Source organism: Microdochium trichocladiopsis, assembly GCF_020744255.1.
Source record: "Microdochium trichocladiopsis strain MPI-CAGE-CH-0230 chromosome Unknown B0I36scaffold_2, whole genome shotgun sequence".
NCBI classification, from domain to species: Eukaryota; Fungi; Ascomycota; class Sordariomycetes; order Xylariales; family Microdochiaceae; genus Microdochium; species Microdochium trichocladiopsis.
In genome coordinates this window covers 4,447,042-4,473,237 of record NW_025763545.1, presented here as the reverse complement: position 1 = coordinate 4,473,237, position 26,196 = coordinate 4,447,042, and the positions used below count along the sequence as shown (strand labels likewise).

General features: G+C 55.7%; 9 protein-coding genes across 9 annotated transcripts; 1 reads left to right on the top strand and 8 right to left on the bottom strand.

The window, feature by feature from the left end:
• Positions 1-9: 9 nt before the first annotated feature.
• On the bottom strand, positions 10-1,265 carry B0I36DRAFT_316241 (uncharacterized protein; the record flags this gene model as incomplete). Its single annotated transcript, XM_046152992.1, has 1 exon — positions 10-1,265. The coding sequence occupies exon 1, from the start codon at positions 1,215-1,217 to the stop codon at positions 12-14; it is 1,206 nt and encodes a 401-aa protein (XP_046017556.1). The 5' UTR covers positions 1,218-1,265.
• Positions 1,266-2,006: 741 nt separating this feature from the next.
• On the bottom strand, positions 2,007-3,145 carry B0I36DRAFT_316240 (uncharacterized protein). Its single transcript, XM_046152991.1, is given in 2 exon segments — positions 2,007-2,566; positions 2,584-3,145. The coding sequence occupies 2 exon segments, from the start codon at positions 3,090-3,092 to the stop codon at positions 2,191-2,193; spliced, it is 885 nt and encodes a 294-aa protein (XP_046017555.1). The 5' UTR covers positions 3,093-3,145; the 3' UTR covers positions 2,007-2,190.
• Positions 3,146-5,598: 2,453 nt separating this feature from the next.
• On the bottom strand, positions 5,599-6,783 carry B0I36DRAFT_79199 (uncharacterized protein). The gene has a single exon (XM_046163371.1). It carries the CDS (start codon positions 6,668-6,670, stop codon positions 5,717-5,719), a length of 954 nt encoding a protein of 317 aa, XP_046017554.1. The 5' UTR covers positions 6,671-6,783; the 3' UTR covers positions 5,599-5,716.
• A 652-nt stretch (positions 6,784-7,435) lies between these two features.
• B0I36DRAFT_316234 (uncharacterized protein) lies at positions 7,436-8,695 on the bottom strand. Its single transcript, XM_046152990.1, has 2 exons — positions 7,941-8,695; positions 7,436-7,881 (listed from the first exon to the last, which is right to left on the bottom strand). The coding sequence occupies exons 1-2, from the start codon at positions 8,639-8,641 to the stop codon at positions 7,677-7,679; spliced, it is 906 nt and encodes a 301-aa protein (XP_046017553.1). The 5' UTR covers positions 8,642-8,695; the 3' UTR covers positions 7,436-7,676.
• Positions 8,696-11,201: 2,506 nt separating this feature from the next.
• B0I36DRAFT_316229 (uncharacterized protein) lies at positions 11,202-12,506 on the top strand (the record flags this gene model as incomplete). The annotated part of the gene is made up of 1 exon (XM_046152989.1): positions 11,202-12,506. The coding sequence occupies exon 1, from the start codon at positions 11,517-11,519 to the stop codon at positions 12,501-12,503; it is 987 nt and encodes a 328-aa protein (XP_046017552.1). The 5' UTR covers positions 11,202-11,516.
• A 4,360-nt stretch (positions 12,507-16,866) lies between these two features.
• Positions 16,867-18,124, bottom strand: B0I36DRAFT_316226 (uncharacterized protein). The gene has a single exon (XM_046152988.1). It carries the CDS (start codon positions 17,933-17,935, stop codon positions 17,240-17,242), a length of 696 nt encoding a protein of 231 aa, XP_046017551.1. The 5' UTR covers positions 17,936-18,124; the 3' UTR covers positions 16,867-17,239.
• A 610-nt stretch (positions 18,125-18,734) lies between these two features.
• B0I36DRAFT_316225 (uncharacterized protein) lies at positions 18,735-19,990 on the bottom strand. Its single transcript, XM_046152987.1, has 2 exons — positions 19,645-19,990; positions 18,735-19,609 (listed from the first exon to the last, which is right to left on the bottom strand). Exons 1-2 carry the CDS (start codon positions 19,799-19,801, stop codon positions 19,107-19,109), a joined length of 660 nt encoding a protein of 219 aa, XP_046017550.1. The 5' UTR covers positions 19,802-19,990; the 3' UTR covers positions 18,735-19,106.
• A 613-nt stretch (positions 19,991-20,603) lies between these two features.
• On the bottom strand, positions 20,604-21,859 carry B0I36DRAFT_316223 (uncharacterized protein; the record flags this gene model as incomplete). The annotated part of the gene is made up of 1 exon (XM_046152986.1): positions 20,604-21,859. Exon 1 carries the CDS (start codon positions 21,809-21,811, stop codon positions 20,606-20,608), a length of 1,206 nt encoding a protein of 401 aa, XP_046017549.1. The 5' UTR covers positions 21,812-21,859.
• A 742-nt stretch (positions 21,860-22,601) lies between these two features.
• Positions 22,602-23,741, bottom strand: B0I36DRAFT_316221 (uncharacterized protein). The gene has a single exon (XM_046152985.1). It carries the CDS (start codon positions 23,686-23,688, stop codon positions 22,786-22,788), a length of 903 nt encoding a protein of 300 aa, XP_046017548.1. The 5' UTR covers positions 23,689-23,741; the 3' UTR covers positions 22,602-22,785.
• Positions 23,742-26,196: the final 2,455 nt, after the last annotated feature.

Below are 26,196 nucleotides of genomic sequence, written 5' to 3'. Positions count from 1 at the left end.
ACAAGACATCCTCATTTCATTGCCTTTTTAAATAAACTACACGTAACCTTTACTTGCACCACCGAATCCTCCGCATACTTACGCCAGACCTTCTTGCGCAAGGGATTGTTATCCTCATTGCAGGTCCAAATAACTGGCTTGCCCAATGCCAGACGAACAGTAGGTTTGAACTTATCCGTCCCGTTAAACCACCGCTGACAGCCAAGCATCTCGCGCGTGTACTTGAAATCCGCCAGGACTACGTCATTGAGCACAATGTGCGTGCAGTCTTCCCGCCAATCGTCTAGACGAAAGTTAGTGTTCACAATGAGGGGATTACCAAAGGACTCCGCCCATGCGGTCTTGCCAGTCCTAGTGGGCCCTGTCAGGACCAAGGCTTGGGGCCTCTCCGCCGCACCGTAAGGCTGGTCAATCCATTTCGCCTTCCACTCCAGCATGGCCTGCGGAATGTAGACGGGGTCAAAGTGAAAGACCGGTCCAACCGGGGGCAGAAATCGTCGCCTCTTCCTGTTGGCAAGCGCGCACGCCTGCGTGTGTCTCCAGACATAGTTCACCGGATCCCCCTCCGCCAGGATCTCGTGCACCTCCTCAGCCGTCTCGGCTTTGATGGCAGCTATGCACAGCTCTTCGCGCTTCCTCTTGGCTACCGCCCTGTCACCCACAGCCTCGATCTCCCGACCGAAAACGAAGTCCCACGACTCCTTCCTCACGTACGCCTGGGTCTTGTTCAGGAAGAACTCCAAGTTCTGCTCCTTGCGCATCACGCTAAGACGGACAGACCGAGTGTCTGGTCCAAGGCCATCCTCTGTCATGGCCAACAGCCGCAACTTCTCCCAAGGATCCCTCCAGTGAGGGGGCTTACCTAAAGCTACCACAACATGGTAATGGGGACGCCCGCTGGCGTGCAGCTCCCTAGAGCCGAAATACTGTACCCCAAAGTCTTCCAGCTGCGCATCAGGCTTGCTGGTGTAACACCTCCGGAGTGTTTCGCGAAAACGCTTCTCAAACTCAGACACATCCATGATCTGACTCTTGCTGTACGTCAGCATAAAATACTTCGTCCGAAGTATAAACACCTTCTCTCCATCCCGATCGTTCGGTCGAATGTCCGCCCACTCATCCTGAGCTGGATCAGGAACCTCGTCTTCCTCGTACGTCTGCACGACCACCTCGTGCCCCTCCGGCAAAACCACGGCGCACTCCTCCTGCACCTCCATCCTGCCTGCCGCTCCGCTTGCTGTTTTTCGTCCCGAGAAAAGAGAAAGACAAGAGAGAAATCCTTTGCCCTGCTTGTAGGGGGGCTCGAGCCCCCCTTTGTAGTTCCACGTGGGAGCCAGTGTGCCCACTGGACTCCCGATTAGGTAACGAAACTGGGCCACCAGCCCCGTTTCTGATAGGTGGAGCGGTAGGGTCCAGGGACCCACCCGCGTCAACGGTCAACGCCCATCTTACAAGTGAATCATACAGAGCTCGCACCAAATGCTCGCTAGATGGGCGTTCTGATTCGTCCAAAGGCCAAATTATTCCCTGTCGTATCCACTTTGGTCAACGAACTTCGTTGACGACGACCCCTTGGCTCGCCGTCGCCTCGTCCGTCTGTTGGTCACGCGCCATGCCACCTTCGGCGTCAGCCACGCTCCCACACTCTGTGTTTGTTGTTGCATAGCCATGGTTTCTCTCTGTGAGTAGAAAATATGATTTCATCATTCACTCTCGTGTATTAAGCAGCGTCGCTACGCTCGAGCTGCACAGGGCTGCCGCCCGTACCCCGCCGATCCGGAACTCTAGCCATCTTTTCTGACAGCATTCGGTACCAGACTAAAAGCATGCTTTAACGCACGCATCTTGTTGGGGCAAAGTGAAGCCCCCCACTCTTAGTGTTTATGTAATCTCACGATACTTTTTGGTGTTTTGTTCTACCCCAACACATTCATTTCATTGCATCACTTCGTTCACTTACTTGTTCCACAATGCACTTCGTCTACTGTTCATCACTCATCTCATCACTCATTCCATCTGGTTTCATGTAGCTCTAGTTACTTGTTCATTTCATTCACCACAGTTCTACCTCCTGATTATCGCCACCGGCGCACAGAAAACGTCACACTGCCGACAATGCTGCACACGCAAGACGGACCAGACAACCACTCCACCATGTTGTCATCCGCAATGGCAAACCCTACCCAAGGGTTAGTGAGCCTTGGCCCAAGACAGCCCAAGCTTCTGCGACCGGGAAGCACCATGACCGCGCTTCCCATCCTCCTTTCCGCCCCGCTGCTCGTCACGCCTGCGACGATGTCTCTCCTCACGCTGTCGCTGCCGGTCTTCCTCCTTCTGCACGAAGGACGCTAACTCCGCTTGCACCCCCGCAAGCTTCTCCTCGAGGCAAACGACCTGCTGTTCATGTCGAGTCTCCATGTCCTCCCGGACCTGCACCATCTGCTCTATCCGAGCCCCGCAAGACGCTCCCTTCTTCTGCTCCTCCGTCAACTCTCGCACCGCCTCCAGCACACCATGCAATGCACTCATGACGCCGTCGACCCACGCCGGCTCACCACCCAGCTGGCTCTGCGCAGCCTGGACCTTCCGAGCAACATCCCCTGGCTCTTCTGCTCCTGGTCAAGGGCACCCACTGCCTCCTGCAGCGTCCCTACTCTCTCTCCAATACTCATCACTCCACGCCCCACGTCCCGCAGGGAAGTCGACATCTCCTGACAGGCCGAACACCTGCCTTCCTCGGGTCTTCCAGCCCCCAAATCTTTCCTCTCGTCCGTCCCCTCGACTGCCTTGCTTGCCTCCTCCGGAACAGAACAAGAAACTCCGCCCGCAGGCGGAACAGGCCCTCCCGGGCCAGACGTGTCTACAGCCTCCGCCACTGTCTCTGCTTGCCCCGTAGGGGTCAAGGCTCCCACCTCCGGTTTCTGCACCACACCAGCGCCCACAGGCGCCGACAGTAAGCCATCCTGCTTCATCACCTGGCTCTTACCAAAGCCAGGACCGACAGGCTTCGAGGACATCATCCCTCGCGGGAGAGGACCTTTCACTGGTCCTCCAAATCCTCCGGACCGCACCGACGCCCCCGTCTTGTTCATCCTGTCTGCCGCCCTGCTGTTGTTTCTCTCCGAGGAAAAAGAGGAAGAGAAATGAAATCCTTTGCCTTCTCTTGGGAAGGGTGCACACCCTTCCTTTGTACTTTCCATGTGGGAGAAAGTGTGCCCACTTTCATCCCTTTTCGGTAACGGAACTGGGCCACCAGGCCCCGTTCCTATAGGTCAGCCAGTCGGGGTCCAAGGACCCACTCTGTCAACGGTCAACGCCCATCTTACAAGTGAATCATACAGAGCTCGCACCAAATGCTCGCTAGATGGGCGTTCTGATTCGCTCAAATCGCGAAATATTCCCTGTCGTATCCACTTTGGTCAACGAACTTCGTTGACGACGACCCCTTGGCTCGCCGTCGCCTCGTCCGTCTGTTGGTCACGCGCCATGCCACCTTCGGCGTCAGCCACGCTCCCACACTCTGTGTTTGTTGTTGCATAGCCATGGTGTTTCTACTAGTAGTAACAATATGATTTCATCATTGCTCTTCGAGGTGAGCGCCAGGGTCCTGCGGACCACGGCACAGGGGGCTTCCCCCTGTAACCCCCTTCTTTCCGGAATAGAAGTACCTCTTTTTGACAGCATGCAGTCAAAGTAATAAAGGCATGCTCTAGGGCACGCATCTTTGCACAAGTGAGGCTGTACCCTAGTACTGTTTTACAGATCTCACGATACTCTTTGGAGGTTGGCTCCGCTGCACATTGTTCCACACCACATCACTCCATCAATCACTCCATTCTTCTGATTGTTGCACATGCTCATTTCATGTCTCGTCATCCTAGTTCGAGAAGTTATTATGAATCACCAGAGAGCCCCGAAGGGCATCGGACAGTTCCACAGATTGCTCCGTACATGCTCACGATCCTCCGACCAAGTGTACAATCACTGACAGCATACTACAAAGGGCTGTTCCAACTACGCCCATCTAACCTCTGCACCTGCCACACCGTGTCAGCACCGCCCTCCATCCTGGCCAGGCCATGGTCCAGACAATACGCAACGCGGTCCAACAGCGTCAACAGCCAGACGGCCCACCACTCCAGAGTGGAAGACCCAAGCGCCACCGCAACCCTTCTGGTGGCCTCCGCACAGAACACCAAGTTCACCAAGTGCCAGTGACCCGGCATCAGATGCACCTCCAGTAGGTGGAAGAGAAAGAACAGGTCCGCATGGTACCATGCACACCGCATACAAACCGCGCAACTCCCCCCCGCGCTCATCATCCTCCTAACGACTCCCCTCTCCAAGGAACTCATCTCGTGTCTCCGCGGGCTCTCCACGAGCCCGTACATCAGCCTCGCCAGAGGCACCAAGCCCTCATACGGGACAGGCACAGCCAGCACACCCTGGCTAGTCGCGATCTCATACCTCTTCACCCCCAGGGGCAACTGGGCGGCACGCGCCCACACACACAGCTCCCGCACCAAGTCCGCCCCGGACAAGCAGAAGACCTGCGTCACTCCATCATGACCCACCTGACGTATCCTCTGGATCATCTCCTCCAGGATATCACGCCCCGGCGACAACTCCTGCCGTCGCGTAGCAAACGACAAGACAACTGTCCTGTCGAACACGGGGAAATACACATCCCCACTCCGTAACAGACTGGGCACCAAGTGCCCGTTGCACCACTCCCCCTCTCGTAGTACCAAGGATCGTCCCGGCCTCACCACACCCTCTGCGCAGCATAGGTCCAGTCCAACGGCTCGACCCCCCTCGCCTATCTCTACCCCGTGCACGGGGTGCTCCATACCCATTGCGCTTCCTGTTGATGCACGCCAGTGCATCCCAAGGCTTGGTTCTTGGCCACAAGAACAAAGGAAAAAGAAATACGAAATTTCGAAACAACCGATCCTCTCCTGTTGTCGCTCCGCCGTGATCGTCCCTCGCCTTTCTCCGAAAATGAAATGAAGGAGGGAAGAATGTCCTGCCAGTTCATCTCCCCGAGATGGGCCCAAGCCCATCTTTGTATCTTCGAATGTGGGGCCAGCGCCACAGCGCTAGGCCCTAAAGGGTAGTCGAACTGGGCCACCAGGCCCCGTTCTCATAGGTCAAACTCTCGTGGAGCAGGCTCCACTCTCGTCAACGGTCAACGCCCATCTTACAAGTGAATCATACAGAGCGCCCATACAAATGGTCGCGAAGATGGGCTGTGATTCGTCCAATCGACGAAATATTCCCTGTCGTATCCACTTTGGTCAACGAACTTCGTTGACGACGACCCCTTGGCTCGCCGTCGCCTCGTCCGTCTGTTGGTCACGCGCCATGCCACCTTCGGCGTCAGCCACGCTCCCACACTCTGTGTTTGTTGTTGCATATCCATTATGTCTCTCTAGTAGTAGACAATATGATTTCATCATTCACTCTCGTGTATTAAGCAGCGTCGCTACGCTCGAGCTGCACAGGGCTGCCGCCCCGTACCCCGCCGATCCGGAACTCTAGCTCTCTTTTTAAGGAATTTATCGGTACCAGACCGAAAGCATGCTTGAAGGCACGCATCTTGGATTGAATGAAGCTCCACTTTGTTAGGGTTTAGCAGATCTCACGATCCTTTTTGGTGTTGTGCTCCACACAAGACACAGCTCCACTCTGATTGAATTGAACTGCACCACAGTGACTACTCCTTCGGACTCTCCACCACCTGGACCGCCCGGTCTAGTTGCGCACCACCCAATCGAATTGTGTTCCAGAACCTGGCAGCCTCTGCCTCAGCCGTCCCACCAGTCCACAAGTAACCATCCGGACTCCACGTAGCAAAAAGGCTGAAGCCATCCATAGGCGCTCTCCGATCCCCCAACTCTGACAAGTGATCCAAGTCCAGCTCCCACGCATCATTGCCAATGACATATCCACGCCTCTCAAAGAAGAGCCGGCTCACGTTCGCGCGCTCCTGCCTAAGACTCAACGAGAACATGTTCACCCCCCGGTGGTGATACAGCGCCGAGTAGGGAAAAGGACAGAACAATCCCGTCCCTGACAGAAAAACGGCCTCGGCCGTGTGCGCACACAGCTGCATCGCCAGATCCTGCAAGCTCCGACACCGAGACTCCCTGACCTCCTCGTCCGACACCGGAACGATCACACTCATGAGGGGCCCAGGCCCCGATCCAGCCGACCCAGTCGTACAACAAAGGTCCTCCACCCGCGGACCGCAATATCGCGAAGCGTTCTCCACAAAGAAACGCTGTATTGTCGCCAAGTGGTCCTGATGCACCAAGATCGTCGTCCCATCCTCCAAATCCGGCTCGTCGTGTGCCTCCGGGAAGACGCCCCTAGCCAGGACAAGTGTCGGCACCCATCCTGTCACCACCGCTCCTGTCCGTCGGAGCAGGCCAAGAAACCCCTCCGGATCATAGATACCTGCCTCACGCAGGAACATGAATATGTTCGGGTGGAAAGAACGGAAAAGGCGCAAAGGCGCATCGCGAAGTCGCTCAGGAGACACCATCGCTGATCGTGTCGTGAACAAAAGGAACTTTCGTCCCAGGGACATCCTCCCAAGCACCACAAGTGCCATCCAATTCTTATACAAGCCCCCGGCTAAGGTCAGGCCTCCGACCACAACCAACATCCTAGTGTTGTTGGTCCTGCCCCAGCAGTTCCCAGTATCCAGCCACGCGGTAACCAACCGCTGCGCTCATCAACGCGCTTAATCTCCTCGTCACACTCGTCACACGAGCAAGGGGGAAGATAACCCTGCCGCATCACCGCCGCAGCAAACGACCCATCGTCCAAAAACTGCTCTTTGTCCCCCAGAGCAAGCTCCGCACCCTGCATCGGCCCCCTCGGGCCAATCAGCCCCCGGCACATGGTCTCCGACCCACTCTCCGCGTTTCGCGCTAGCCAAGTCCGGGTTCCAGTGGCCACAGCCACCGTCCCCTTCAATAGTACGACTGTTCGCCCTTCGGCTCCCAGTCTATTAGGTAAGCGGTAGGGTCAGGACCCACCCGCGTCAACGGTCAACGCCCATCTTACAAGTGAATCATACAGAGCTCGCACCAAATGCTCGCTAGATGGGCGTTCTGATTCGTCCAAAGGCCAAATTATTCCCTGTCGTATCCACTTTGGTCAACGAACTTCGTTGACGACGACCCCTTGGCTCGCCGTCGCCTCGTCCGTCTGTTGGTCACGCGCCATGCCACCTTCGGCGTCAGCCACGCTCCCACACTCTGTGTTTGTTGTTGCATAGCCATGGTTTCTCTCTGTGAGTAGAAAATATGATTTCATCATCTCACTTCCGTGGTTATTCGCCACGTCGCTACGCTCGTGTGGCACAGGGCTGCCGCCCCGTACCCCGCGGTTCCGGAAAAGAAGTACCTCTTTTTAAGGAATTTATCGGTACCAGACCGAAAGCATGCTTGAAGGCACGCATCTTGGATTGAATGAAGCTGCACCACTACGCTTCTGCACACATCTCACGATCTTTTCTGGTGTTTGTTTCACTGCACACATTACATTTCATTTCATGCAATCACTCCATTCTTCTGATTGTTCCACTGGTTATTCCATCACTCCGTTTCTTATTATACTGGACACATGCTCCCCATACACGATCTCCATTCCTCCACATGCATGTACTATAACTCTGACTGCCTACTCATAGCCTTCTTGCCTTTGCCCCGCTTGGGCACACGGATCCTCGTCCTGTTCTCCTCTGCCCACGTCGAAGAGTCATACTGCTTCGCACCCACGTTCGCAGCAGCCCTCATACTAGGAAAAGTCTTTCCGTAGTCCAAAGCGCTTCGGGAAAAACCCACGGGCACTTCCTTGCCGAGCGGACACCTGATCCTCAGGAAACAATAGTTAGCACGATACGACGACCACTGCACATCCGTGCCTACCTGTACTCTTGCGGCTCCTGCCTCACACTGAGACCCTTTTCGCCCAGATGCAAAAGCAAACTCTGCCGATCACCCGGATGGCGAACAGAACAAACCTCGGGTCCCCCCTCGTCAATCTCCGACCACCCGGAATACTTCACACGCATTGACTGCTTACTGTCCGGACGCATGTCATCGGCCACCCAGTAGCCTCGCTGCGCAAACGTGATATGGGGGAAAAGCGAGAAGACCACTCCTCGCCCGGTCAAATACGTACCCACCATGGTACCATACACCCGGCTGGTAATCACCTCCTGCACCCGCATCTTCAGCCGCACAACGTGGACCACCGACAAGAGCCCATGCTCTCCGCGCGTCAAACACGCGACAGACCCCTCCGGGAGTCCCGTCCACTCTCCCAGCGTGTGTCGACAGGATCCCCCGCTCACAGCATAGCCACAACGCAGCAGATACTGCATCACCTCCGACTGCGCCGCCCCAGGCGGGCATAGCACGTCCAACGAGAACGCACCCGTGGCCAACTGCCACTTCGTCTTCCATGACATACCGACAGCCCCAAGAAGGGCCGTCCCGGTTACCACCGCGTTCTGCTTCCGCAGCATGTCGAGAAACCGTCTCGGCTCCGTCACGCCGAACATCCAGAACAAATCGCGCCTCCGGGCGACCTCAGCACCACTGGCAGATGACTCCCCGTCACCCATCGTATCGCCAGCTCCGCAGCGCACACAAGATCGAAGAAAGAGAGAGGAACAAAGACAACCTTTGTTTCCTCCAACAAAAGGGCAGCCCCTACCCTTATACCCTCCAGGCCCCGCCCATCGCCTCCCCTCGGGCCAATCAGCCCCCGGCACATGGTCTCCGACCCACTCTCCGCGTTTCGCGCTAGCCAAGTCCGGGTTCCAGTGGCCACAGCCACCGTCCCTTCAATAGTACGACTGTTCGCCCTTCGGCTCCCAGTCTATTAGGTAAGCGGTAGGGTCAGGACCCACCCGCGTCAACGGTCAACGCCCATCTTACAAGTGAATCATACAGAGCTCGCACCAAATGCTCGCTAGATGGGCGTTCTGATTCGTCCAAAGGCCAAATTATTCCCTGTCGTATCCACTTTGGTCAACGAACTTCGTTGACGACGACCCCTTGGCTCGCCGTCGCCTCGTCCGTCTGTTGGTCACGCGCCATGCCACCTTCGGCGTCAGCCACGCTCCCACACTCTGTGTTTGTTGTTGCATAGCCATGGTTTCTCTCTGTGAGTAGAAAATATGATTTCATCATTCACTCTCGTGTATTAAGCAGCGTCGCTACGCTCGAGCTGCACAGGGCTGCCGCCCCGTACCCCGCCGATCCGGAACTCTAGCCATCTTTTCTGACAGCATGCGGATTAAGTAATAAAAGCATGTTTTAGGACATGCATCTTCTAGTTTTGAAGCCACACTTCCCCAGTGTTTGTTGCATCTCACGATCTTTCTTGGTGTTTTGTTCCACTTCTCACTTCATGTCATTCACTTCGTTCATTGTTGGTTCCACTAGTCATTTCATTCATTTCATTCCATCGTTTCATAGATCGACCAAGTCGCACGGCTCGTACAACTCGCCTCCAACCTGACGTGAATTCTACTATCCCGTGATAGCTCATGCTCACCACGACCAGTCTCCGACAGGTCCACTAGGCCATCGGTCAGCACAGCCGACATCCCGCGCACAAGTGCACCCAGGCACCTCACCTGTCCACCGCGCCGCTCAGTCATAAGCACCGCAACAATGCTTGCTGCAAAAGTTTAGCCAAGCACCACAAATGACTTCCAGCTCCGGCTCCTCGAGAGCCTCGGCTAGCAAGCGAAAAGCAATGGCGCCCATGAAGAATCCGAACCCGACAGCGTCGGCTGGGCCCCAGACAAGGAAGCCTCTCTTCTCCTCCATAGAAGAAAGAATGCTCTGTCCCGAAGCACCGCATGCCTCCATGCCATACCGGTTACAGTGGGTCCGAACCAGCTGCCAGACACGGCCAGCACAGCGCTCCTCCTCCGGCTCCCCAGCAAGATCCTCACACATACAGTGCCAAGCCTGCCCTGGCTCATCACTGTCCTCCAGTTGTTGGAAGATATGCTGCGCACATCCACATACGACAATATCAGCTCCGGCTTCGTCAACGTCCCCGACTGCTCCATACCTCCCATAGGTAGATCCACGGACACCAAGTCCAGATCCAACTGCCGCGCCCATCGCGCCAGTACAGACCACAGCATCTGCTCCACGCGTGCCAGGGAAAGAGAACCATCAGCTGCCTCCAGCACCACACACACCTGTGACAAAAGACGCTCCGCCATGTCCTCCTTCTGCTCCTTCGGTCGCACTCTCAGCGCGTGCCACACTCCAAGCGGCACAATCCACGCCTCAGAACCCTCCCGGTCTTCTTCATACTCCTCCGCGCCTTCCCAGGCCGGGACAGCTCCCACTCCCGTGTCGCCCAGCTCTCCTCCAGTGTACCCGCTCCCAGCGGACATGAACTCCTCCACGGGCACAAAGCCCGGAGTTGATCCACCAACTCTCACATACCTCGTTCCCACAGCAGAGCTCGCCATCGTCCCTCCGCTGCTTCCAATGCTCCGCCGCCCAGGTACAGAAAAAGAACAAAAGGTCCCCTACTTTGTATCGTCCCTGCTATCGCTCCGCTGTTGTTTGCTGCTGCAAAGAAAGGAAGAAAGAATGCCGCACCCCAACATCTTTCCAGGAGGGCTCCCGCCCTCCCTATGTACTTTCAAGGTTGGTCCAAACTGACCAGTTTGTCCCGATTAGGTAACGGATTGTGGCCAGCAGGCCACATCCTCATAGGTCAGCCAGTCGTGGAGGCAGGCTCCACTCTGTCAACGGTCAACGCCCATCTTACAAGTGAATCATACAGAGCTCGCACCAAATGCTCGCTAGATGGGCGTTCTGATTCGTCCAAAGGCCAAATTATTCCCTGTCGTATCCACTTTGGTCAACGAACTTCGTTGACGACGACCCCTTGGCTCGCCGTCGCCTCGTCCGTCTGTTGGTCACGCGCCATGCCACCTTCGGCGTCAGCCACGCTCCCACACTCTGTGTTTGTTGTTGCATAGCCATGGTTTCTCTCTGTGAGTAGAAAATATGATTTCATCATCTCACTTCCGTGGTTATTCGCCACGTCGCTACGCTCGTGTGGCACAGGGCTGCCGCCCCGTACCCCGCGGATCCGGAACTCTAGCTCTCTTTTTAAGGAATTTATCGGTACCAGACCGAAAGCATGCTTGAAGGCACGCATCTTGGATTGAATGAAGCTGCACACACACAGCGTTTGCAGGATCTCACGATGTTTTTGGGTGGTTTACTCCACCTTTTAGTTCAATCACTCCGCTCATTGTTGGTTCCACTCATCACTGTATCTAACTCGCTGCATCCTTTGCACCACTTACTCCAGTTTGGTAGTAATCACTCCACTGTTATAATCGCCATCGCTACTAGCTATTCAGGAAAATCATACTCACTGCTCACCACTGAGCACGCTGCTAGCGACCACTACGGTACACCTGCCCCGCAAGCGAAGACAGTGCTCCGCGAATGAAAGTACAACAGCCTCCAGGAGGAATTGTATTCTCACCACAGCAAGGGCCATGCCAGGAAAGGAGAGGAACGCACCAGCGTTCAATCCAGGCTCCCATCTGCGACTACACGACGCAGCATAGCAGGATCAGGCAAAGTATCCCTCCGCTCACCAAAGACGCAACCGCAGTCCGCAACCTGATTGCAGACACCACCAGGCACGCTGCCAGCTCGGCAGAACTCATCAGGCCAACAACGAGCCCCGTTCCCCGACGGACGACACTGCTCCATGATGTAGAACAGACGCCTGACACGCTCCATCAGTCCCGCTCGCGCTGGCTTACCAACCCGCGCCCAGATCACCTGCGCCGCAAACGCGGCAGAGACGAGGCTAGCGAAGACGACATCCTCCTCGCTCCCAAACCGAGTCAGGTATTCAAACAACGCCTCCGTGTTGTTCCCATACCCGTGGCAAGTGCACTCGCACTCACCCGCTCGACCCAACGTAGGAAAACAGCCTACCCGTCGCTCCGCATCCTCACATACTGCCCTCACGTGCTCCCCACTGTGCCGGTCCAGGCTCAACCGCCCCGCTCGGTTCACCATCAGAGCAACAACATCGCTGCGCGACAGCTTAAAAACACCCTGCCCACAGGGTTCTCTCCACAGACGACTACCCAGCCGAATATGGAACTCCGTCGCAAAAGCGCGCACAGCGCCCGTGAGCATCCGCTCCAACTGCCTCAGCACGTCCGGACTCACATCCTTCCTCGCTGCACACAGTCGTTCCAACATCTCCACCGTACCACGGATGTGGGAGCACCACCGGGCTCCCATTCGCGCCTGCAGAACCTTTCTGCCCTCCTCCGGCTCCGGGCTCAACGCCCAACACTGGTGTACTCGCTGCCGCTTCACGTAGAGAAAATACGAGCCCAAGCTCTTCGCACTCCCGTGCTTCCCCATCCTGTCTTGCCGCGCTGCTTCGTCCTCTGCCCGAGGAAATAGAAGGAAAGAATTGTCGCCCTCCTCCCACTTTCGGAAGGGCCCCAGCCCTTCCTTTGTACTTCCAAGGAATGTGCGGATTGTGTGCACGCACACTAATCCTTTTTCGGTGTTCGAACTGGGCCAGCAGGCCCACTTCTCATTGGGTAGCGAGGTAGGTCCAAGGACCCACTCTCGTCAACGGTCAACGCCCATCTTACAAGTGAATCATACAGAGCTCGCACCAAATGCTCGCTAGATGGGCGTTCTGATTCGCTCAAATCGCGAAATATTCCCTGTCGTATCCACTTTGGTCAACGAACTTCGTTGACGACGACCCCTTGGCTCGCCGTCGCCTCGTCCGTCTGTTGGTCACGCGCCATGCCACCTTCGGCGTCAGCCACGCTCCCACACTCTGTGTTTGTTGTTGCATAGCCATGGTTTCTCTCTGTGAGTAGAAAATATGATTTCATCATTCACTCTCGTAGTTATTCGCCACGTCGCTACGCTCGTGTGGCACAGGGCTGCCGCCCCGTACCCCGCGGTTCCGGAAAAGAAGTACCTCTTTTTAAGGAATTTATCTGCACAAGCAGGGTAAAAGCATGTCTTAGGACACGCATCTTGGTGGGGCAAAGTGAGGCCCCCACTCTTAGTGTTTTACAGATCTCACGATCCTTTTTGGTGTTTTCCACCACACATGTTCTCACACATTCAATCACTCTGTTCATTTAGTTGTTCTACCATGGCAGTCTACTGCTCATCTACGCCGCTCGGCACAATGCATACAATAATCTATTTCATTACATTCGGATGCACACTACCTATCCGACTAAGACATCTCGTTACTCCGTACACTATCATCGCATATACAGGCTCGCACCCTAGCTAGCCATGAGCCTCCGCACACATCTCCGACACAGACGCACTACCCGTCCATACGACCACGGTGATCCTTCGAGATCCACCATACCAAACGTGGCATCCAGCAGCCACGGAACACGGACCACACCGAAAGCGTGGAAGCGCAAAAGCGCAACGTACACCTCGCGTGACAACCAGCTCACCAAGCACCAAGCCTCTGCAGTAGACGACCCCGCTACCGATAACCACCCTGGGCTCCAAAGGAGGAAAAAGAGATCGTGCACCGCACTCCAGCAAGGAAAGGGACTAGCCGCCTCCGCTCCCAGTGGTAATAGTCTGTACGGAGCTCTCGCCCACGCCTGGAGGCCTCCAATCTAGGATGCTACGCGACACGCTGCACGTAACGTGAGGAATGCTAATCGACCGACGGATCAACCATCGGAGTAGGTCCGTCCTCCTCCCCTAGGGAATCAGGAAAGAGAAGAGGCACCGCCTCCCTCTGCCAGCGCGCTGCTCGACCAGGAGAAAGGCAAACATCGCCACGTCCGACCTGGCCAAAGGCAGGCACCTCCTGCCCAAACAACTCACACACACGCCGTAACGCCCCCTCCCGGCGCTCCGGGTACGGTCCAAGAATGCGAAGCAGATAGTTCCACGGCTGCTCTCCTCTCTCGGGACAAGACAATCCTGTGCCGCCCGGCACACAATCTGATCCTGCAGAAAACCCAGGTCTGTCAGCGGCCCGCTCAACCCGACCACAAAAAGAAGCGATTCATCGCTCCAGGCTACCAACGACACCACCAGTGTCCCCGCCTGCCGGCATCTAGCATCGTCTCGCACCCTGCGCAGCACGTCATCCACCTCTCGTCCCTCCCTCGGTACTGCCACAGCAGCAATCGTGTGTCCTCCCTCCTTCCACACTTCCTCCGTATGTAGCAAGGACGGATCAACCGTCCCTGGCCTCGCGCCATCCGCACAACGATCCCCCTGTTGTCAGTCCCTGCTGTCGCTCTGCTGTGTTTCTGCCAGAAAAAGAAAGAAGAAGAAATGAAATCCTCTGCATTCTTCCAGGGAGGGCTCCCGCCCTCCTTTGTAGTTTGCCATGTGGGAGAAAGTGGCCCACTTTCGTCCCTTTTAGGTAACAGATATGGGCCAGCAGGCCCATCTCTGATAGGGTAGCAAGAGATGGAGCGAGGCTCCACTCTGTCAACGGTCAACGCCCATCTTACAAGTGAATCATACAGAGCTCGCACCAAAATGCTCGCTAGATGGGCGTTCTGATTCGCTCAAATCGCGAAATATTCCCTGTCGTATCCACTTTGGTCAACGAACTTCGTTGACGACGACCCCTTGGCTCGCCGTCGCCTCGTCCGTCTGTTGGTCACGCGCCATGCCACCTTCGGCGTCAGCCACGCTCCCAGCTTCCAGCGTTGTTGTTGCATAGCCATGGTGTTTCTACTAGTAGTAACAATATGATTTCATCATTGCTCTTCGAGGTGAGCGCCAGGGTCCTGCGGACCACGGCACAGGGGGCTTCCCCCTGTAACCCCCTTCTTCCGGAATAGAAGTACCTCTTTTTGACAGCATGCAGTCAAAGTAATAAAGGCATGCTCTAGGGCACGCATCTTTGCACAAGTGAGGCTCCACTTCTACAGCATTTCACGCATCTCACGATACTTTCTGGTGTTTTCCACACTGCACAGGTTACTTGTTCCACATATTGCCATTCGTCCCCTCATGGGTTCACTCTCATTCTTACTCATCGTCCCATGTTCAACTTCGCACCACAGTGCGACACAGCCTACGCTACCGAGCACATACTCCAGCAAGGATGCAGCCTCAACTGCAGAGGGTCACCAAGACCTGGAAAAAGAAGACACGTCCCGGGTATGCCACACATCCATGCACCACCGGCACACCCAAAGCTCACCCACGCTCGCAATAGATGCAACACCTCCCTCGTCCACACCGAGGACTCGGACGCAGCACCAACCCCTGGTTGATTCTGCCAGTAGTCATATGCTTGTCTCAAAGATTAAGCCATGCATGTCTAAGTATAAGCAATTATACAGCGAAACTGCGAATGGCTCATTACATCAGTTATCGTTTATTTGATAGTACCTTACTACTTGGATAACCGTGGTAATTCTAGAGCTAATACATGCTAAAAAACCCCGACTCACGAAGGGGTGTATTCTCCAAGGCCTCCTGCCATCCAATGATTAGCTCGTGCCAGCATATGTAATGCCTGTCATCCACCGCTGCTCTCTTACCATCGCCAAAGGTCCTCCCAGGTAGGACCGCTCGTGCCACATGTGAACGCCTCTCGTCCCCATCGCTAGTGATCATGCCGCTCCACGCAAGGAATCAACGCTTCCACCGGAATCTCCTCGTCTGCCGACTCATCCTGTGCTTCCACCAGCCCTCCGGCGCAACCATGACCTCGGCTCCCCTCGTAGTAGACTGTCGCCCTTTCCCCTCCCGGGATCGCACCGCCCCGCGTGCCTGGAAATACGCTCGTCGCCCCGCCGACTACAACGTTAGCCACTGCCGTGACCACTTCCTGACGGCCTCCGCCAACATCCGCCCCACGAGGTCGGATAGTCAAGGTAAGACCTACTCGAATCTTCGGCCCCTCCTTCCCAGTCGTGCTCCCTACGGAAGACATCGTTCCACAGCCTCGCCCTGCAACTAGCAAGTATCACTCCGTCACGTCAGCCTCCGTCCGACAACGACTACTATCTCGGCATCCTGCCATCTCACAGCGCTGCAACGCACCCCCGTGCACTGCATCCATCCAGGACGTTCACCTCCGGCAAACACATACCAACGTATCCTACCGCTCCCGCAACACCTCACTCCGTTCTTATCGCCCCGCTGCTGTTTTCCGCCGGAAAATGAAAAGAAGGAAGAAGAGAAATCCTTTGCTCTCTCCTGGGGAGGGCCTCAGCCCTCCCTTATGTAAATCCATGTGGGTCTCTGGTTTGCCCACCAGAGCCCTAAAAGGGTAACCAGACTGGGCCAGCAGGCCCAGTTCTGATTGGAAGGTAAGCGGGGGGTCAGGACCCACCCGCGTCAACGGTCAACGCCCATCTTACAAGTGAATCATACAGAGCTCGCACCAAATGCTCGCTAGATGGGCGTTCTGATTCGTCCAAAGGCCAAATTATTCCCTGTCGTATCCACTTTGGTCAACGAACTTCGTTGACGACGACCCCTTGGCTCGCCGTCGCCTCGTCCGTCTGTTGGTCACGCGCCATGCCACCTTCGGCGTCAGCCACGCTCCCAGCTTCCAGCGTTGTTGTTGCATAGCCATTATGTCTCTCTAGTAGTAGACAATATGATTTCATCATTTCACTTCCGTGTATTAAGCAGCGTCGCTACGCTCGAGCTGCACAGGGCTGCCGCCCCGTACCCCGCGGTTCCGGAATCTTAGCTCTCTTTTCCGACAGCATGCGGATTAAGTAATGTCAGCAGTCTTTAGCGACATGCATCTTGGTGGTTTTTGAAGCTACTCCAAAGTAGTGTTTAGCACATCTCGTGATACTTTCTGGTGTTTTGTTCTACTCTAACACACGACTCTACATTTCATTTCATTGCATTCCATTGCTGGTTGTTCCACACTTCACTCTGTTCATCTAGTAATCACCCTGATCTTCTGCTGATAAGTCTAGCTATCATCACTGCATCAACTGCTCTATCGCCACATGGCTCCTACACGAGGACACCGGACTACAAGCCCTGTTGTCCAAACTCTGCTGCCACCTGCAACAAAAGCCCTCCTCACGCCACGGGCACGGTGAAGAGGAAAGCCCAGGAGCAAACTCCAGTGTGTAGAACACAGAAAGCCAGCTCTGCTACCAGTTTTCAAGTCCCACCGGGACGACGCCCACGTATGGTCACCAGCAACCCCACTGAGGAGCTCCCTCCGAGGGGAAGTACCCGCGGAATGCCCGATCCGCCATCTGATACAATCTCTCGTCCCCCAGGACACGCGCAGCAGCGCACAAGACCAGCAACATAGACGCCCAGCGAACCATACCTCTCTCTCGATCGGAAGCGTGCACACGCACCATGTGTGCAACCTCGGGAGCAAGCACATTACGTGAACCTACCCGTCCCAGGGAAGCCCAACACGCCTCACACCTCTTCATCCGAAGGCAGCGCGACATCATCTCATCCATCCAGGAAGCCGTGTACCTCCAGCGCGTCGCCATTCCATGCAGTGTTATACCCAGTGCAAACACCTCCTGCCGCGAAAAGTGACCGTCGCACCGCTCCTCTTCCATGCACGCCGGATCCCCATCGTGTATCTCAACTCCGTACTTCTCACCCCACGAGAGCAAAGCTGCACCAAAGCCGCTACCCATAGCGCCTACCAGGTCCTCCGCCTGATCTTCCCCCTCCAACGGGGGAGGTGGGATAAACAAGCAATGACGAACAAGTTCATCCACTGCCTCTCTCCGAAGCACAGCATCCTCTGCCATCAGCGCAAGTCTCCCACGTGCGCCCTCCCCAAGGGCAAATAAGAGGCCAACCTTCCATGTCCTCTCCTCCTCCGGCATACTAGACTCCTCCGGCTCTGCACTGCACATCTTCGTAGTATCTCTCGTCCCTCCCCGGTCCGTGTAGCTGCACGCAGTGCATCAGTAGGCTTGGTTCTTGGCCACAAGAACATAAGAAGAAAATCTCCCAAGGACATCCAAGGTAAGACAGCCTCCGTGCTGTCGTCCGTCCCGTCTTGTCGCGCTGCTGCTCCTCTCCGAGGAAAAGGAGGAGAGAAGTGGAAATCCTTTGCCATTCTCCAGGAGGGCACAGCCCTCCCTATGTATCTTCGAAAGTCGGGAGAAAGTGGCCCACTTTCATCCCAAAACAGTAGTCGAACTGGGCCACCAGGCCCCGTTCTCATAGGTCAAACTCTCGTGGAGCAGGCTCCACTCTCGTCAACGGTCAACGCCCATCTTACAAGTGAATCATACAGAGCTCGCACCAAATGCTCGCTAGATGGGCGTTCTGATTCGTCCAAAGGCCAAATTATTCCCTGTCGTATCCACTTTGGTCAACGAACTTCGTTGACGACGACCCCTTGGCTCGCCGTCGCCTCGTCCGTCTGTTGGTCACGCGCCATGCCACCTTCGGCGTCAGCCACGCTCCCAGCTTCCAGCGTTGTTGTTGCATAGCCATTATGTCTCTCTAGTAGTAGACAATATGATTTCATCATTTCACTTCCGTGTATTAAGCAGCGTCGCTACGCTCGAGCTGCACAGGGCTGCCGCCCCGTACCCCGCGGTTCCGGAATCTTAGCTCTCTTTTCCGACAGCATGCGGATTAAGTAATGTCAGCAGTCTTTAGCGACATGCATCTTGGTGGTTTTTGAAGCTACTCCAAAGTAGTGTTTAGCACATCTCGTGATACTTTCTGGTGTTTTGTTCTACTCTAACACACGACTCTACATTTCATTTCATTGCATTCCATTGCTGGTTGTTCCACACTTCACTCTGTTCATCTAGTAATCACCCTGATCTTCTGCTGATAAGTCTAGCTATCATCACTGCATCAACTGCTCTATCGCCACATGGCTCCTACACGAGGACACCGGACTACAAGCCCTGTTGTCCAAACTCTGCTGCACCTGCAACAAAAGCCCTCCTCACGCCACGGGCACGGTGAAGAGGAAAGCCCAGGAGCAAACTCCAGTGTGTAGAACACAGAAAGCCAGCTCTGCTACCAGTTTTCAAGTCCCACCGGGACGACGCCCACGTATGGTCACCAGCAACCCCACTGAGGAGCTCCCTCCGAGGGGAAGTACCCGCGGAATGCCCGATCCGCCATCTGATACAATCTCTCGTCCCCCAGGACACGCGCAGCAGCGCACAAGACCAGCAACATAGACGCCCAGCGAACCATACCTCTCTCTCGATCGGAAGCGTGCACACGCACCATGTGTGCAACCTCGGGAGCAAGCACATTACGTGAACCTACCCGTCCCAGGGAAGCCCAACACGCCTCACACCTCTTCATCCGAAGGCAGCGCGACATCATCTCATCCATCCAGGAAGCCGTGTACCTCCAGCGCGTCGCCATTCCATGCAGTGTTATACCCAGTGCAAACACCTCCTGCCGCGAAAAGTGACCGTCGCACCGCTCCTCTTCCATGCACGCCGGATCCCCATCGTGTATCTCAACTCCGTACTTCTCACCCCACGAGAGCAAAGCTGCACCAAAGCCGCTACCCATAGCGCCTACCAGGTCCTCCGCCTGATCTTCCCCTCCAACGGGGGAGGTGGGATAAACAAGCAATGACGAACAAGTTCATCCACTGCCTCTCTCCGAAGCACAGCATCCTCTGCCATCAGCGCAAGTCTCCCACGTGCGCCCTCCCCAAGGGCAAATAAGAGGCCAACCTTCCATGTCCTCTCCTCCTCCGGCATACTAGACTCCTCCGGCTCTGCACTGCACATCTTCGTAGTATCTCTCGTCCCTCCCCGGTCCGTGTAGCTGCACGCAGTGCATCAGTAGGCTTGGTTCTTGGCCACAAGAACATAAGAAGAAAATCTCCCAAGGACATCCAAGGTAAGACAGCCTCCGTGCTGTCGTCCGTCCCGTCTTGTCGCGCTGCTGCTCCTCTCCGAGGAAAAGGAGGAGAGAAGTGGAAATCCTTTGCCATTCTCCAGGAGGGCACAGCCCTCCCTATGTATCTTCGAAAGTCGGGAGAAAGTGGCCCACTTTCATCCCAAAACAGTAGTCGAACTGGGCCACCAGGCCCCGTTCTCATAGGTCAAACTCTCGTGGAGCAGGCTCCACTCTCGTCAACGGTCAACGCCCATCTTACAAGTGAATCATACAGAGCTCGCACCAAATGCTCGCTAGATGGGCGTTCTGATTCGCTCAAATCGCGAAATATTCCCTGTCGTATCCACTTTGGTCAACGAACTTCGTTGACGACGACCCCTTGGCTCGCCGTCGCCTCGTCCGTCTGTTGGTCACGCGCCATGCCACCTTCGGCGTCAGCCACGCTCCCAGCTTCCAGCGTTGTTGTTGTTATAGCCATATGTTCTACTAGTAGTAACAGCATTCATTCTTCATGTCTCTTCGAGTTATTCGCCACGGCTGCTGCGCAGCTAGTGCACAGGGCTGCCGCCCCGTACCCCGCGGTTCCGGAAAGGAAGTACCTCTTTTTAACATTGTTTGCGGTACCAGACCGAAAGCATTCTTCAGCTGCACACATCTTCTAAGTTCATGTGGTACCAGACCACAAGACATCCTCATTTCATTGCCTTTTTAAATAAACTACACGTAACCTTTACTTGCACCACCGAATCCTCCGCATACTTACGCCAGACCTTCTTGCGCAAGGGATTGTTATCCTCATTGCAGGTCCAAATAACTGGCTTGCCCAATGCCAGACGAACAGTAGGTTTGAACTTATCCGTCCCGTTAAACCACCGCTGACAGCCAAGCATCTCGCGCGTGTACTTGAAATCCGCCAGGACTACGTCATTGAGCACAATGTGCGTGCAGTCTTCCCGCCAATCGTCTAGACGAAAGTTAGTGTTCACAATGAGGGGATTACCAAAGGACTCCGCCCATGCGGTCTTGCCAGTCCTAGTGGGCCCTGTCAGGACCAAGGCTTGGGGCCTCTCCGCCGCACCGTAAGGCTGGTCAATCCATTTCGCCTTCCACTCCAGCATGGCCTGCGGAATGTAGACGGGGTCAAAGTGAAAGACCGGTCCAACCGGGGGCAGAAATCGTCGCCTCTTCCTGTTGGCAAGCGCGCACGCCTGCGTGTGTCTCCAGACATAGTTCACCGGATCCCCCTCCGCCAGGATCTCGTGCACCTCCTCAGCCGTCTCGGCTTTGATGGCAGCTATGCACAGCTCTTCGCGCTTCCTCTTGGCTACCGCCCTGTCACCCACAGCCTCGATCTCCCGACCGAAAACGAAGTCCCACGACTCCTTCCTCACGTACGCCTGGGTCTTGTTCAGGAAGAACTCCAAGTTCTGCTCCTTGCGCATCACGCTAAGACGGACAGACCGAGTGTCTGGTCCAAGGCCATCCTCTGTCATGGCCAACAGCCGCAACTTCTCCCAAGGATCCCTCCAGTGAGGGGGCTTACCTAAAGCTACCACAACATGGTAATGGGGACGCCCGCTGGCGTGCAGCTCCCTAGAGCCGAAATACTGTACCCCAAAGTCTTCCAGCTGCGCATCAGGCTTGCTGGTGTAACACCTCCGGAGTGTTTCGCGAAAACGCTTCTCAAACTCAGACACATCCATGATCTGACTCTTGCTGTACGTCAGCATAAAATACTTCGTCCGAAGTATAAACACCTTCTCTCCATCCCGATCGTTCGGTCGAATGTCCGCCCACTCATCCTGAGCTGGATCAGGAACCTCGTCTTCCTCGTACGTCTGCACGACCACCTCGTGCCCCTCCGGCAAAACCACGGCGCACTCCTCCTGCACCTCCATCCTGCCTGCCGCTCCGCTTGCTGTTTTTCGTCCCGAGAAAAGAGAAAGACAAGAGAGAAATCCTTTGCCCTGCTTGTAGGGGGGCTCGAGCCCCCCTTTGTAGTTCCACGTGGGAGCCAGTGTGCCCACTGGACTCCCGATTAGGTAACGAAACTGGGCCACCAGCCCCGTTTCTGATAGGTGGAGCGGTAGGGTCCAGGGACCCACCCGCGTCAACGGTCAACGCCCATCTTACAAGTGAATCATACAGAGCTCGCACCAAATGCTCGCTAGATGGGCGTTCTGATTCGTCCAAAGGCCAAATTATTCCCTGTCGTATCCACTTTGGTCAACGAACTTCGTTGACGACGACCCCTTGGCTCGCCGTCGCCTCGTCCGTCTGTTGGTCACGCGCCATGCCACCTTCGGCGTCAGCCACGCTCCCACACTCTGTGTTTGTTGTTGCATAGCCATGGTTTCTCTCTGTGAGTAGAAAATATGATTTCATCATTCACTCTCGTGTATTAAGCAGCGTCGCTACGCTCGAGCTGCACAGGGCTGCCGCCCCGTACCCCGCCGATCCGGAACTCTAGCCATCTTTTCTGACAGCATTCGGTACCAGACTAAAAGCATGCTTTAACGCACGCATCTTGTTGGGGCAAAGTGAAGCCCCCCACTCTTAGTGTTTATGTAATCTCACGATACTTTTTGGTGTTTTGTTCTACCCCAACACATTCATTTCATTGCATCACTTCGTTCACTTACTTGTTCCACAATGCACTTCGTCTACTGTTCATCACTCATCTCATCACTCATTCCATCTGGTTTCATGTAGCTCTAGTTACTTGTTCATTTCATTCACCACAGTTCTACCTCCTGATTATCGCCACCGGCGCACAGAAAACGTCACACTGCCGACAATGCTGCACACGCAAGACGGACCAGACAACCACTCCACCATGTTGTCATCCGCAATGGCAAACCCTACCCAAGGGTTAGTGAGCCTTGGCCCAAGACAGCCCAAGCTTCTGCGACCGGGAAGCACCATGACCGCGCTTCCCATCCTCCTTTCCGCCCCGCTGCTCGTCACGCCTGCGACGATGTCTCTCCTCACGCTGTCGCTGCCGGTCTTCCTCCTTCTGCACGAAGGACGCTAACTCCGCTTGCACCCCCGCAAGCTTCTCCTCGAGGCAAACGACCTGCTGTTCATGTCGAGTCTCCATGTCCTCCCGGACCTGCACCATCTGCTCTATCCGAGCCCCGCAAGACGCTCCCTTCTTCTGCTCCTCCGTCAACTCTCGCACCGCCTCCAGCACACCATGCAATGCACTCATGACGCCGTCGACCCACGCCGGCTCACCACCCAGCTGGCTCTGCGCAGCCTGGACCTTCCCGAGCAACATCCCCTGGCTCTTCTGCTCCTGGTCAAGGGCACCCACTGCCTCCTGCAGCGTCCCTACTCTCTCTCCAATACTCATCACTCCACGCCCCACGTCCCGCAGGGAAGTCGACATCTCCTGACAGGCCGAACACCTGCCTTCCTCGGGTCTTCCAGCCCCCAAATCTTTCCTCTCGTCCGTCCCCTCGACTGCCTTGCTTGCCTCCTCCGGAACAGAACAAGAAACTCCGCCCGCAGGCGGAACAGGCCCTCCCGGGCCAGACGTGTCTACAGCCTCCGCCACTGTCTCTGCTTGCCCCGTAGGGGTCAAGGCTCCCACCTCCGGTTTCTGCACCACACCAGCGCCCACAGGCGCCGACAGTAAGCCATCCTGCTTCATCACCTGGCTCTTACCAAAGCCAGGACCGACAGGCTTCGAGGACATCATCCCTCGCGGGAGAGGACCTTTCACTGGTCCTCCAAATCCTCCGGACCGCACCGACGCCCCCGTCTTGTTCATCCTGTCTGCCGCCCTGCTGTTGTTTCTCTCCGAGGAAAAAGAGGAAGAGAAATGAAATCCTTTGCCTTCTCTTGGGAAGGGTGCACACCCTTCCTTTGTACTTTCCATGTGGGAGAAAGTGTGCCCACTTTCATCCCTTTTCGGTAACGGAACTGGGCCACCAGGCCCCGTTCCTATAGGTCAGCCAGTCGGGGTCCAAGGACCCACTCTGTCAACGGTCAACGCCCATCTTACAAGTGAATCATACAGAGCTCGCACCAAATGCTCGCTAGATGGGCGTTCTGATTCGCTCAAATCGCGAAATATTCCCTGTCGTATCCACTTTGGTCAACGAACTTCGTTGACGACGACCCCTTGGCTCGCCGTCGCCTCGTCCGTCTGTTGGTCACGCGCCATGCCACCTTCGGCGTCAGCCACGCTCCCACACTCTGTGTTTGTTGTTGCATAGCCATGGTGTTTCTACTAGTAGTAACAATATGATTTCATCATTGCTCTTCGAGGTGAGCGCCAGGGTCCTGCGGACCACGGCACAGGGGCTTCCCCCTGTAACCCCCTTCTTTCCGGAATAGAAGTACCTCTTTTTGACAGCATGCAGTCAAAGTAATAAAGGCATGCTCTAGGGCACGCATCTTTGCACAAGTGAGGCTGTACCCTAGTACTGTTTTACAGATCTCACGATACTCTTTGGAGGTTGGCTCCGCTGCACATTGTTCCACACCACATCACTCCATCAATCACTCCATTCTTCTGATTGTTGCACATGCTCATTTCATGTCTCGTCATCCTAGTTCGAGAAGTTATTATGAATCACCAGAGAGCCCCGAAGGGCATCGGACAGTTCCACAGATTGCTCCGTACATGCTCACGATCCTCCGACCAAGTGTACAATCACTGACAGCATACTACAAAGGGCTGTTCCAACTACGCCCATCTAACCTCTGCACCTGCCACACCGTGTCAGCACCGCCCTCCATCCTGGCCAGGCCATGGTCCAGACAATACGCAACGCGGTCCAACAGCGTCAACAGCCAGACGGCCCACCACTCCAGAGTGGAAGACCCAAGCGCCACCGCAACCCTTCTGGTGGCCTCCGCACAGAACACCAAGTTCACCAAGTGCCAGTGACCCGGCATCAGATGCACCTCCAGTAGGTGGAAGAGAAAGAACAGGTCCGCATGGTACCATGCACACCGCATACAAACCGCGCAACTCCCCCCCGCGCTCATCATCCTCCTAACGACTCCCCTCTCCAAGGAACTCATCTCGTGTCTCCGCGGGCTCTCCACGAGCCCGTACATCAGCCTCGCCAGAGGCACCAAGCCCTCATACGGGACAGGCACAGCCAGCACACCCTGGCTAGTCGCGATCTCATACCTCTTCACCCCCAGGGGCAACTGGGCGGCACGCGCCCACACACACAGCTCCCGCACCAAGTCCGCCCCGGACAAGCAGAAGACCTGCGTCACTCCATCATGACCCACCTGACGTATCCTCTGGATCATCTCCTCCAGGATATCACGCCCCGGCGACAACTCCTGCCGTCGCGTAGCAAACGACAAGACAACTGTCCTGTCGAACACGGGGAAATACACATCCCCACTCCGTAACAGACTGGGCACCAAGTGCCCGTTGCACCACTCCCCCTCTCGTAGTACCAAGGATCGTCCCGGCCTCACCACACCCTCTGCGCAGCATAGGTCCAGTCCAACGGCTCGACCCCCCTCGCCTATCTCTACCCCGTGCACGGGGTGCTCCATACCCATTGCGCTTCCTGTTGATGCACGCCAGTGCATCCCAAGGCTTGGTTCTTGGCCACAAGAACAAAGGAAAAAGAAATACGAAATTTCGAAACAACCGATCCTCTCCTGTTGTCGCTCCGCCGTGATCGTCCCTCGCCTTTCTCCGAAATGAAATGAAGGAGGGAAGAATGTCCTGCCAGTTCATCTCCCCGAGATGGGCCCAAGCCCATCTTTGTATCTTCGAATGTGGGGCCAGCGCCACAGCGCTAGGCCCTAAAGGGTAGTCGAACTGGGCCACCAGGCCCCGTTCTCATAGGTCAAACTCTCGTGGAGCAGGCTCCACTCTCGTCAACGGTCAACGCCCATCTTACAAGTGAATCATACAGAGCGCCCATACAAATGGTCGCGAAGATGGGCTGTGATTCGTCCAATCGACGAAATATTCCCTGTCGTATCCACTTTGGTCAACGAACTTCGTTGACGACGACCCCTTGGCTCGCCGTCGCCTCGTCCGTCTGTTGGTCACGCGCCATGCCACCTTCGGCGTCAGCCACGCTCCCACACTCTGTGTTTGTTGTTGCATATCCATTATGTCTCTCTAGTAGTAGACAATATGATTTCATCATTCACTCTCGTGTATTAAGCAGCGTCGCTACGCTCGAGCTGCACAGGGCTGCCGCCCCGTACCCCGCCGATCCGGAACTCTAGCTCTCTTTTTAAGGAATTTATCGGTACCAGACCGAAAGCATGCTTGAAGGCACGCATCTTG

What these genes read in the sequence shown, in the direction of transcription:
- B0I36DRAFT_79199 (XM_046163371.1), bottom strand. Translation starts at nt 6,670, where the DNA reads ATGTTGGTTGTGGTCGGAGGCCTGACCTTAGCCGGGGGCTTGTATAAG.
- B0I36DRAFT_316226 (XM_046152988.1), bottom strand. Translation starts at nt 17,935, where the DNA reads ATGTGCAGTGCAGAGCCGGAGGAGTCTAGTATGCCGGAGGAGGAGAGG.
- B0I36DRAFT_316240 (XM_046152991.1), bottom strand. Translation starts at nt 3,092, where the DNA reads ATGAACAAGACGGGGGCGTCGGTGCGGTCCGGAGGATTTGGAGGACCA.
- B0I36DRAFT_316221 (XM_046152985.1), bottom strand. Translation starts at nt 23,688, where the DNA reads ATGAACAAGACGGGGGCGTCGGTGCGGTCCGGAGGATTTGGAGGACCA.
- B0I36DRAFT_316225 (XM_046152987.1), bottom strand. Translation starts at nt 19,801, where the DNA reads ATGTGCAGTGCAGAGCCGGAGGAGTCTAGTATGCCGGAGGAGGAGAGG. An exon ending in GGCAGTGGATGAACTTGTTC is followed by an intron (nt 19,610 to 19,644) that starts GTCATTGCTTGT and finishes CCCCCGTTGGAG; the next exon opens with GGGAAGATCAGGCGGAGGAC.
- B0I36DRAFT_316234 (XM_046152990.1), bottom strand. Translation starts at nt 8,641, where the DNA reads ATGGGTGACGGGGAGTCATCTGCCAGTGGTGCTGAGGTCGCCCGGAGG. An exon ending in CAGGAGCCGCAAGAGTACAG is followed by an intron (nt 7,882 to 7,940) that starts GTAGGCACGGAT and finishes CCTGAGGATCAG; the next exon opens with GTGTCCGCTCGGCAAGGAAG.